Consider the following 13,026-nt stretch of genomic DNA (forward strand, 5'->3'; position numbering starts at 1 on the left):
AAAGAAGTGTTGTTGAAAATAGAGAAGAGGAAGAAAATAAAAGAGAAGAAAAGGAGAAAGAATGAGCAAACAATCATAAAGGAGAATTAGTTGAAAAGGAGCAAGAGAGAAAAGGTGGAGATGAGAACGAAACAAATAAAGGCCGGAAAAATCGGAAAACAAGGGAGGAAAAAGGAAAAATGATATATCCACCAGTACAAAACCTACCATACCCTCATGCTCCAATAAAAAAGGATAAAGAAAGGCAATACGCTCGATTTTTGGATGTTTTCAAGCGGTTGCAAATCAATATTCCCTTCTCGAAGGCACTTGAATAGATGCCTACGTATGCACGATTCATGAAGGAAATTCTCAGCAAGAAAAGAAGGATCACTGATGAAGAAATAATACATCTTGACGCAAGTTGCAGTGCAATCATTCAACGAACACTTTCACAAAAAGAAAAAGATCCAGGAAGAGTCACGTCACCTGTCACAATTGGGAACGTAAACATTGGAAAAACATTGATTGATCTTGGATCAAGTATCAACCTCATACCACTCTCAGTAATACGAAGAATTGGTGATTTGGATATAAAGAATACTAGGATGAGTTTGCAACTAATCGACAAATTAGTCACAAGGCCATCCGGTATTGCCGAAGATGTGTTGGTCAAGGTAGATAAGTTTTTATTTCCTATTGATTTTATTGTCATGGATATAGAGGAAGATGATGACGTGCCACTGATTTTGGGACGTCCATTCATGAAAACTGCACGCATGATGATTAACATTGATGACAGTTTAATGAAAGTATGTGTTCAAGATGAAGAAGTTACCTTCAACCTCTTTGACGCCATGAAACATTCCAAAGATAAAGGAGCTTGTTTTCGAGTTGATGCAATTGATGAAGAAATACTGAAAATACAGCAACAAACACACTTGACAACACCATTACAAAGAGCCCTCGTGAACATTTTTAATGTTCTCAATCCGGAAGAAGAAAAGGAACTCAATGAATGCTTAACAGAACTGGATTCAGCAAAAGAAATACCATTAAAGGAAGCAAAAATTGAATAATTGAAAGAAGATTTCGGGGAAAAGAACACCAAATTTGAATTGAAATTATTACCGGATCACTTGAAGTATGTGTTCCTTGATGATGGATGCAAGAAACCGGTAATAATTAGTAAACTTCTGGCTAGCCATGAAGAAAAGAAGTTTGTCCAAGTCCTTAAGGAGAATCAAGGCGCAATTGGTTGGGTGCTATCAGATTTTAAGGGCATAAGTCCATCATATTGTATGCATAACATCATGAAGGAAGAGAATTACAAACTAATTGCCCAACTACATCGGTGTTTGAATCCAACAATGAAGGAGGTCGTACGCAAAGAGGTAGTCAAGTTGTTAGAAGCAGGTATGATCTATCCAATTTCGTATAGTGCTTGGGTAAGTCCTATGCAAGTCGTACCAAAGAAAGGTGGTAAGCTGGTAATAAAAAACGGAGAAAATGAGTTGATTCCAACCTGGACGGTAATCGGATGGCGTATGTGCGTTGATTATAGACGACTCAATCAAGCAACAAGATTATCCGGGCAGCAGTTATATTGTTTCTTAGATGGATACTCAAGATACAATCAAATGACCGTAAACCCCGAGGACCATGACAAAACAGCCTTCACCTGTCCTTTTGGAATATTCACATATCGAAGAATGCCTTTTGGTCTATGCAATGCACCAGCAACATTCAAAGATGTATGCAATTTTTTCATATTTGATCGAAAAGTGCATCGAGGTATTCATGGATGACTTCTCTGTGTTTGGTGAATCATTTGAATTATGCTTGAAAAGCTTGGACATCATATTAAAACGAAGTGTGGAGACGAATCTGGTACTGAATTGGGAAAAATGCAACTTTATGGTGACCAAAGGCACTGTACTAGGACATAAAATTTCAGCCAAAGGAATCAAAGTGGATAAAGCCAAGGTTGATGTCATTAAAAAGCTTCCACCAACAACCAACGTCAGGGGAATTCAAAGTTTCCTTGGCCACGTCAGGTTCTATCGATGATTCATCAAGGATTTTCCAAAGATCGCAAAAACATTAAGTAATCTCCTCAACAAAGACAGGTCATTTATTTTTTATAAAGATTGTTTAATTACTTTTGAAAGTCTAAAAGAAAAATTAATTACAACCCCGGTAATCACTATACCCGATTGGACACTCAATTTTGAACTCATGTGTGATGCAAGTGATTACGCGGTCGGGGTTGTTTTAGGACAGAGAAAAAAAAAGTTTTTCATGCTATACACTATGCATGCAAAGTGTTAAATGATGCACAAGTTAACTATGCAAACACAGAAAAAGAATTGCTTGCTATAATGTACGCATTAGAAAAAAATTGGTCGTATCTCATAGGTTCCAAGATTATTTGTTATACTGGTCATGCAAACATCAAGTACTTGATCAATAAAGAGGATTCAAAACCAAAATAATCCGATGGATGCTCCTACTATAAGAATTTGATTTAGAGAACCGTGACAAGAAAGGCACCGAAAATATGGTCGTGGATCATCTATCAAGGTTGGTGAATCCCGAGATTACAAAAGAAGAAAGAGAGGTACTTGAAGAATTTCCAGATGAAAAATTGCTCATGATTGAGGGAAGACCTTGGTTTGCGGATCTTGCAAGTTATAAGGCTTCTGGTCTCATCCCCGAAGATCTTAATTGGCAACAAAAGAAAAAATTCTTGCGTGATGTCACTCATTATGTATGGGATGATCTGTATTTATTCAAAATTGGATCTGATGGGTTGTTGCGAAGATGTGTTACTAGAGAGGAAGCCATAAGCATCACATGGCATTGCCATAATTCACCATATTTCGGCCACAATAGCAGAGAATGAACAAATGCAAAAGTCCTACAAGAAGAATTCTATTGGCCTTCTCAATTCAAAGATGCATATGAACATGCCAAGAAGTGTTATAATTTTCAAAGGGCAGGTGGAATTTCTAAGCGAAATGAAATGCCATTACAAAGTATGTTGTAGGTAGAGGTATTTGATTGTTGGGGATTGATTTCGTCGGGCCTTTTCCTTCGTTTTTCAACAATGAATACATCTTAGTGGCGGTTGATTACGTATCCAAATGGGTAGAGGTTATTACGTCACCAAAAGCACACAGCAAAACAATGGTGAAATTCTTGAAAAGAAACATCTTCACAAGATTTGGTACACCAAGAGTGTTGATTAGTGATGGAGTCTCTCATTTCTGCAACGCACAACTTGCAAGAGCTCTCGAAAATTATGGCGTCAAACACAAGGTTGCATCACCATATCACCCACAAATGAATGGACAAGTGGAAGTATCTAATCGTGAAATAAAGAGAATCTTAGAAAAGACAGTTTCAACTTAATGAAAAGATTGGTCGTTAAAGATTGATGAAGCTCTCTAGGCATATCGTACCGCTTATAAAGCACCAATAGGTCTTACTCTATTTCAAATGGTATACGGTAAAGCTTTCCATTTTCCGGTTGAATTAAAACACAAGGCTTTTTGGGCTTTAAAGTCTCTCAGTTTTGATTCACAACTAGCCGGTGCGAAAAAGAAACTACAAATGCATGAGCTTGATGAACTAAGGCTGCAAGCATATGAATCTTCAAGATTATACAAGGAAAGGGTGAAGAGATATCATGACAGTAGGATTATTCCCAAGGATTTCAAAGTAGGATAGACGGTCCTACTCTTCAACTCGTGGTTGAAATTATTTCCTGGAAAACTTAAATCAAAGTGGTCCTGACCTTTCCAAATAAAGGACATCAGGCCGTATGGAGCAATTGAGCTGGAAGATCCAACCACTAATGCAAGTTGGACAATTAACAGCCAAAGACTGAAGTTATACGTAGGTGGTGAGATTGATCGAGTCACCACCTCAATTCCGTTGAACGAACCATAAAAGCAACAATACGTCAAGATAATGACAATAAACAAGCACTTTTCGGGAGGCAACCCGACTCTTTAAGTACTTTTGTTTTGTTAGAAAAATTTAAAGGCCCACAAAGGGACTGGTAAAAACATTTGTCAAAAGTGCAGAACTTTGAACTACTGCAGAATTTGCTAAGTGACCTACTTTCGCTAAGCGAATAATGAAACCCAGAAAGTTCGCTAAGCGAATGTGTGATGGTCAAATCCACATTTATGACAATTAAAAGACCCCACCTACTCACCTACCAACCTTTATGTCTCGTTTTAGCCTTACCTTTTCAGTTTTTTTCACTTTTCTCTCTCACTAAACCCTAGAAACTCTCCACTCTTTTCACTTTTGCCTTTCACACTTTCACTTCTTCACTTTTAGTCACTTTTTCACATTGTCATTCTCTCTTCTCCATCTTCAAAGTGCAAAAAAATCAGACATGCAATTTCTATAATTACTTTTTGTTATTTTAGATCTTGTAGGGTTTGTGCACCCATGGTTAAAACTAGGTGTTAGAATTCATACTCTATGTTTTTATGTTATGCACCTAAACCTGAAATTTATTGAATGCACAAAACCCTGATCAATGTTTTAGATGAACAAAAAAGCAGAACCATGGAACATAACAGATTTTCCAAAAATCGTAACTGTCGCTAGGCGAACTGTATTTCGCTAAGCGAACTTGGCCTGGAACAGAAAAAAAATGAGATGTTAACATAACAAATTTCTAGTATTTTGTTGTTGCAGGTATGGCTCCAAAAAGATATATGACCATAAAGAAACAGAAAACCTCAGGGGCTAGAACTTCAAGGGGGCAAGAATCCTTTGATCAGAAGAAATTTCTCGGGCAAGAGCAACATGATAGGTACAAGGAACTAAACAGGAGATCCATCTGGTATGAAAGAATTTTTGAAGTTAACCATGAAGGATCTTACAGGTCTTTAAATGCATTATGGTCCAGCCGCAAATGGGATAAGCTTTTGACCCCTCACCAAAAAATCAACACTGAAGTACTTCGGGAATTCTATGCCAATGTCTTTCCCTCACCAAGTTTTGCTTTCTTCTTCTCGACCAAGGTTGGGGGAAGGACGATAAACTTCAATAGGGATGCTATTAATGAATTCTTGGGCAATCCTCTAGTCTTACGGGGGGGACAGATGTGCAGATATCAAGAATCCATCAATAAAGTTCCAAATATGGAGGAAATTTTAAGGAAAATTCTTTTGGATGGAAGAGAAGTGGAAATAAAACCATCTGGTGTAACAATTAGGTATCGAAGGGAGGATCTAATCTCAGAAGCTCAAGTTCTTCTCTTATTCATTTTGCACAACATCCGACCGAGAAGCCACACTAACACTTTCACAATGGATACGACTCATCTTCTTTATCTGATCATGTCAGGTAAGTGGATTGATGTGGCTCAAATCATTGCTAATGAGATGAGACATGTTGCGGAAAGTGGTAAGGAGTTTGGAACAGGAACCAGAAGCACTTGTCCTCTTGTTTTCCTTGGCCTCATCATGGGATTGCTCATTGCATCCCGAGTACGAATTCCAAGTGTAGTTCCATTTGAGATAAAAACCAAAGCTAACGACGCATTTGTGGATAGGTTCTACTTGGAAAAGAAAAAAATAGAAGGGAAGCAGAGCAAATAGGGTAGACTTCATCCAACACTCTGAACTACGGAGATTGAGATCCAAGATTGAGGATGATGAAGAGGATGCAGAAGTAGAAGAAGAAGAAGTAGAAGAAGAAGAAGAAGAAGAAGAAGGAACTTTAGGAGGTTCCAAAATAGCATATGATGATGATGCATCATCTGATTATGATGAAGAGATGAGAGGAGAATAGGGAGAAGCATAAAGCTGGAATCTTTCCATAAAATGAGTGATATTTTAAAAAGCTTTTAGTTCTTTCAAATTCAAGTTTCAAATTTTAGTACTTTATTTATTTTAGTTTATTAGTTTTATGTTATAATCATTTTGAATCTTTTTTACGGTAGTTCATACCGTAAACTCACTTTGGTACTCTTTTAAACGGTTGGTATGCCATAAGTTTGTGATGAAATTTGTTATTTTATTCTTGTCATCCTCATCAAGAATTCAAATAAAAATTTAGTTTTCAACCAATATTCAACAAACATGAGTGGTAATGATAAAACTCAGACAAAATGCACAAGGCAAAGGTACATGTTTTTAAATCTTTGTAGAATGATAGCATGATTGTGAAATATGTGATTCTTGCAAAATCATTTCATGCTTCAATTTTACAAATCACATATTTTCTTGCTTGAATCATATAGCCAACAGACCAGAAAAAGTGAGGAGCTTTCCATTGTGTACTAAATAGAAATCATTGCTAATAATCCTTGATTGAAACTCGATTGACTCACGTGGAACCTACCAGTTATCTTTGAAAATTTTGTGGAGCATAAAAAGAGTCAAGGCCAAATCTTATGTTTAAGAAAAGCCACTTAACCAAAAAGTCTCAACATAACCAAGTAATTGAGTGAACTTTTGAAAAGCCAATTGAAACTAGCCTTGAGAATTCAAGAATGAATCAAATAGAACTTGAAAAGAAAAAGTCACAAAGCTCTTGGTTGCAAAACCAATTCATCAAAATTTGGTTGCAAGCAAAAGAAAAAGAAAAAGAAGAAAGAAAAGATAAAGTTGGGGAGAGACTATACATCATGAAAAAAATGAAAAAGAAAAACATAGTCTCTCCAAATACTTACAACCAAAGAAAGAGGAGAGTTCAAAAGAAAAACTAACAAAACCCAAGTGTCAAAGTGTAGCTTTAGGAAACTAATCCTACTCACAAAACCAAGTCAAAAGACAAACACATCCAAAAATCCTTGAGAAATATGCTCACACAAGGTTCCAAAAAGAAATTGTTAAGGTGAAAATATGAGTTGATCAAGATGTTGACAAGGTTATTAATGAGAGTTCAATTTACCACCAAAACAAGTTCAAAGAAATCTTCATCATTTTTATGAAGATCAGAGATGTGGTTTGATTTAGTTGATTGCCTAAAATGATATTTTTCATAGAAGTACATTATTGCATAATCATGCTTTGGTCCTATCAAAGTGAAAAAGATACAAAAGACCATTTGCAACAAGCATTCACCGTTTGAACCATATCATCACAGAAAAAAGATCGAAAATAGAACTATATCATTGATGATCTTGATTGAGGACAAACAAGAATTCAAGTTGGGGGGGGGGGAGAGAATTTGATAAATGCCCAAAATGGATAAAATTCACTTATGAAAAATAAAATTTATCGAATTAAGGAAACATTTATTCATGAAATAATACACACTTTGTCAATAAAATGATACTTTTAACATGTGTGATTAATTATTGCGGGAATGAATCAAAGGAAGGAAAAAGCCAAACAAAGAGCATGTCCTGTTTCACTACACGAATTCTAGTTCCCTTAGCGAAACCAGGTCAGAAATAAAACTTCAAGGTTCGCCAACAGCGAGTTGCAAGCGAAGAGACAACAAAGGCATGATTCGCTAAGCGAGCTCTATTTCGCTTAGCGAAACAAAGTTAGTAGAAAATCATTCTAGTTTGCTAGCAGCGAGGCACAACAAATAAGTAGCGAAGGCCTAATTCGCTAAGCGAGCTCTATTCACTTAGAGAAACCAAGTCATTAGCAAATCATCCCAGTTCGCTAGCAACGAAAAGCAACGAAGGATGTTTGCATAGTGAATTATACCTCGCTTAGCAAATTTTGGCGGCTCTTGGAAGGCGATTGGACAACTGAAAACTTAATGGAGAATAAATAAAGTTCGCTTAGCGAACTATTCTTCACTTAGCGAAGATTGGCGGCTCCTAGAAGGAGGTTTGATAGATCATAAACTTGGTTTTAATATCCACCTCCAAATACTTGATCTTCATACAATTGGATTGTTTAACGGTTGAGACATCATTGATTCAATAAACTGATTGGAATCTTGAAACTTTCATGTAGACATATATGTTGTTTTAAAAATTATGTGAAAATATGAAAGAATACATGATTATGCCAAAATTAATCGGTACAGGACCTCCAGTCCCTGCAAGATAACTTGTCACATTACAATCCCACTTATTTTATTTCGTATATCTTACATTTCCCTATTACTTTCTATTGAAACTTTAAATTGCCCGAAAAACTTGAACTTAAACTATATCAGTAAACATAAATGTTGGTAATATCGCTCCAGTCTCTGTGGATACAATAACAAAATACTTATTTTTATTTACTCAACATCACAATCCAAACACAGGATCCAGTTTGAATTTAACCAATCAAAACATTTTAAAATGCCAACGTGTCTGGCCCAAACTCAGACCACCTGTGAAATACTCCGGTTATCTTCTCCGATGAGCTCTCACCGGAGTTTCATTGTTTGGTAACTTCGAAACATGAGACCACCACCATTGTGATCCGCTTCTCATCCCAAATTCAACTTCATGCTTCAAAATCATTTATGTGAACTGAGTGAAGGGAATTTCAAAGAAGTTTCAGAAACAAGCAAGCCACGGAAAATATAATTAAATGATGAACACGACCAATCAATACCAGATAAGTTAAGGGAAAACATCAGATAGTGAAAGACTACATTGTGGTAACTTGTTTGAGTTCAAATGATGCTCAGAACTACCTTGTCCAGATGGTGATCAGAAGTTGATGAAATATCGATCTAGTTAGAACACTTCAGAAGATCTCAGAGCTTGGGAATTGTTGCAAAAGCTTCAAAGGATGCCGATGGAGCTAACATAATCAAGAAAATGGATTGAAACTGACTGAAACTCAAAACACGATAGTTGAATGTTCTGGAAAATTTTCAAGTTGCAGCAGGGGTTTCTTGGCTCTCAAAAGCTTGAAAATGAAGGAAAAATATTCCTCTATTTATAGGAAATGTAATTGGATCCAAATATGTGTAGAATGATGTGGAATTCGTGCAAAACGAATTTGATCCAAGTGTGTGAAAAGTGTGACTTGAAATTCATCAAAACTCAGCCAAATGATGCATTTTAAGTGTCAATTAACTTCTAGAGGTTTGATTAAACATGTTTAGGACCAAAACACTTGATAATTTGGCTTGGAATTGAGTTTAGTCATGATCAAATTTCGGGCAATGGTGATTTCTTCAATTTCAAGTCACCATGTTCAACTCAATGGGGGATCCTACTCAAGAGGCTTTATGATCCCATTCTTTTTGCAATGTGTTGACATCATGGCTAAGATTACAACGAGCCAAGAAAGGTTGCATTTGACTGTTTGAGCACAAAGTTATGGTGTGTTGAAGTTGGCATAAAATACTGGTTCCATAACTTAGAAAAATTTGAATGCTTCATGGTTGAAGATGGCCTATAATGTGCCAATGAATTTCATGGCCTTCGAAGTATAATTTGACCTTGGTCCTTGAATAAAACTTGTATATGTCATCACAAATGACATTTTCCAAGAAGGATCAACTCCATATGTTGAAAATTGAAGAAGTTATGACCTTTGAAAGTTGATAAAAGTCACTTGAAAATAGGTCAAATTTCACTAAGTCCACAAATGACCTATAATGTCTCCAAATGTTTGATGACCCTATAAGCATAATTGGATCTTGTCATGTAAAGATAAGTTATATAGGATGTTGAGAAGAGTCGTATGCAAAAAGGGGCATTCAAAAATGTTGAGAATTAAAGGAGTTGTGATCCTTGGAACCTTGACTTCAAAATGTTGACTTTTAGGTCAAACCTCTTGGAACAAGCTTGTACACTTAGACTTTTCTTGCATTCCAAAGCACATGGATAATCATATGAACTCATGATAATATGTCCTTTATTTCCTATTGATTAAATAACTCAAAGCTTGAAGTTACTTGTTGAAGAAGGCATGGAAATAAACACATGAACCTTTAACTTTTCTTGAGAAGTAAGCCAACAAACTTTGGGATGCTTTTGACTTGAGGAGCCTTATCTTGCACAATAAACTTAAGAGAAACAATACATATTTTTGGCATTTTGATTAGTGGTTAGATAATCAATTAATAATATAAACACAAAGGTAAAACAAAGAGGTGCTTAGTGATCCTTGCAAGAAGCAAACTCAAAGATGGATAAGGGATCAAGATGTGACCTTTCTTGTATGTAAAAGAGCAAATAAGATATGGGATCTTAGGGTTAAATATTAGGGTATTACACAACCATTTAGGTTTTGTTTTTTCGTCTTGTTCTTGATTGGGATACCATGATATAGAGCCCCTTTACTCAATTTTATAGGTCATTCCAGGTTTTTTGTTTGTGTTTACAATTGAGTGCCACTCATAATGATTGTTTGCTTATCTTGTGATATTTCCTTGAGCATATCTTGGGATATAGCTTCTTAATGCTTGAGTGATATATATGATTGATATAAAATGTCATTTGCTTATGACTTTTGGGTTCTTGATACCTCATTTCCAGGTTCCATTCTCATTTTTGCTTAACATAATGATATACTCCACTTAGAGACGTGTTTAGGGTTCACTATGTTCACCTCTTATTCCCATATTTGAGTATGGTTTGGTATGATGCCCTTGTGGTGGTTGTAGGTCTTTTATGTGTTAGTATGCCATATATAAACTACTGACCTCTCTTGTTTGATTGCCTAATTCTATGCCTTGTGTCATTCTTCCTTGTTAGGAATAGTTGACCTCTCTTGTTGACTTGGATGAATGCTTGTTTACTTTGATGCTTGTGTTCTTGAACTAAATTCTTGTTTGAATATTTGTATTCCATAGAGACGTGTTTAAGTTGAATATCTTGTTCATGTTTGAATCTTTTTGTTCACCGTGTACCTTCTCTTTTGTCTTTTCTTGTTAGCACCTATATTAGAGGATTAGTTTCCAATTAGAGTTTGTTTGTGACCCTACATTTGTGCAAAATTGTAATATATTTTTCCAAAGCATGATTGATTGATGATGATGAGTTTATTTTGCCTTAGTTGCTGACTTGTATGAATTCTCATCTTCTTCACTTCAATTCACTTTCTTATGCCATGCTAAGTTAAGCACTCAACACTTATAGCCTTATATGTTAGCTTGCCTAAGTGCTTACTTTCTTTGGGGCCTTATAATACCAACACCTCTTGTGCATGAACGTTAGGGATTTGTTTGACATGTCTAAATGCTTAATTTGATGATAAGTTTCTTCCCCGTGAATGTTGGATGACATGCTCTTTGCTTGAGTTTTGTTTGCAATTTTCTTGAGCTTTGTCTCCCATTACCATGACTAGTTAAGTTTTGATGTGTAACATGAAATGTTTGTGATAAGTTGAGATATCTTAAAACATGTGTAGACTTAGGTTTTTACCTCTTTTCTTTTATTTTCTTGCTTGCTTTGGCATTATTTGAAGTTATGACATCTAATTGCTTAGTTGCTCTCCTACTTGTCTGGTTAGGTGATTTTATCTTCTTCTTGACATATATTGCCTTGTTTAAGGTAAGAATAGGATGATAACATGTTAGAACCATTAGCTTCAAGTCGTTTTATTGTGTTCTCAAAACTTGTTCATTTGGTTGGTTAACCTTTATTTGTGTGCTTTGCTTCCTTACTTGTTTAAGTAGGATAATTCTTAGGTTGGGAGATGTTCATCTCTTTTATGTCTTAACTTTTTCTCTTTATGGTTTGATGTGTGATTTTTCAATTATCATCTTTACTTTTACCTTGTTGCTTGCTTAGGTGTTCACCTAATTGCATGTTGTTTCATCTTCGACGCTTGCTTGTTTAAGTAAGTATTACTTTAGGTATCTTGTTTAAGGGCCTATGTGTGAATAAGTGTTTACTTCTCATTTGATGTGTGATTTTTTAATTACCATCTATTCTATTGTTTTGCCTTGATGACATGAATGTTAATTTTTTAAGTTCTCTTTGTGTTATTTATGGTCTTGGTTTGTTACTTGCATATGTGTTTACCTAATTGGATGTTTTTTTTTATAATTGCTTGATTAAGTAGGTTTGCTTTAGGTACCTTGTTTAAGTGCTTAATTTTTTAGTAAGTGATTACTTCTCATGTGATATTTTCTTGCTTTGGTTACCTGGTTTAAGTGTTTGATTACTTGCTTTCTTTCCTTTTCTTCTTTCTCCTTTCCTTGTGAGATTGTATGCTTCCCATAGGATTCTTAGTTATTTCTTGGTCAAGATTGAACTAAGTAGACCTTAGGATTGATATCCAGGTATGATAATATTAGGTATAAGTTTCCTTGATCCTAACTTTAGGTCCACATTGCATGACAACAAGTAGGATTGAGATTACCCTTTTGTTAGTCTTTTTATCCTTTGCGTCCATTATAAAACTAAAACCTTTTCTTAATCAAATTCAAAAACACTCTAACACTATTGGAATTTCTTTCATAATTAAGAGAGAAGTACACAAATACCCCCACCTTCTGAGGGACCATCCAATGTATTCTTTCAACAAAAACACTTAACCAATCAAAAATCATTTTGCTAGTTGGCTTTTCTTATGAAAATTTTCAATAAGGATTCTTACCCATAAAAAATATCAACAAAACAAAGTTTTTGAGAAGAACTACGGTGCTTTGATTCTTTTGGGATACATAGGCATTGCGTTGCAAAACCTAAGCGAGCGCAATAATAAAAATATTTTCTTTTTCTCTGTTAATAATTCATTCTCGTGCATTCCATATGTAACCTAGCTTTATACCTGACACACCCTTTGATTAGAATAACAAGAGTGGATCCTGTAGAGTACTACAGACGTGAGGGGTGCTAATACCTTATCCTTGTGTGATCGACTCTGTAAGACCCCAATTTTGACCCTAAGATCCCTCATGGCATCATATCATTGCATTTTGCATTTGCCTCAAGGATCATAGCATCTTGGCTCCTTAACATTTGGGTGGGACTTGTGAGTTGGTTTGAGATCACCAAGCATGCCTAAATTGTATATCATTGCTTTTCTTCTTTTGTTTACTAACCAAAAGCACAAAAATATGTCACTAACATCTAGTTTTGTAGCTTGGGCAATCATAAGAACTAAGGCTCCTAGAAGGCTCCTATGCTCAAAGAATGGCTAGGTGAAGTTG

At 35.6% G+C, this 13,026-nt stretch overlaps 1 protein-coding gene across 1 annotated transcript; it reads left to right on the forward strand.

Moving 5' to 3' along the window:
- The first annotated feature begins 338 nt into the window (after positions 1–338).
- LOC127095551 (uncharacterized) lies at positions 339–1,058 on the forward strand. The gene has a single exon (XM_051034226.1). It carries the CDS (start codon positions 339–341, stop codon positions 1,056–1,058), a length of 720 nt encoding a protein of 239 aa, XP_050890183.1.
- Positions 1,059–13,026: the final 11,968 nt, after the last annotated feature.

This window comes from Lathyrus oleraceus, chromosome 6, assembly GCF_024323335.1.
Source record: "Lathyrus oleraceus cultivar Zhongwan6 chromosome 6, CAAS_Psat_ZW6_1.0, whole genome shotgun sequence".
Lineage (NCBI taxonomy): Eukaryota > Viridiplantae > Streptophyta > Magnoliopsida > Fabales > Fabaceae > Lathyrus > Lathyrus oleraceus.

Coding starts and splice junctions, on each gene's coding strand:
- LOC127095551 (XM_051034226.1), top strand. CDS start 339: ATGAAGGAAATTCTCAGCAAGAAAAGAAGGATCACTGATGAAGAAATA.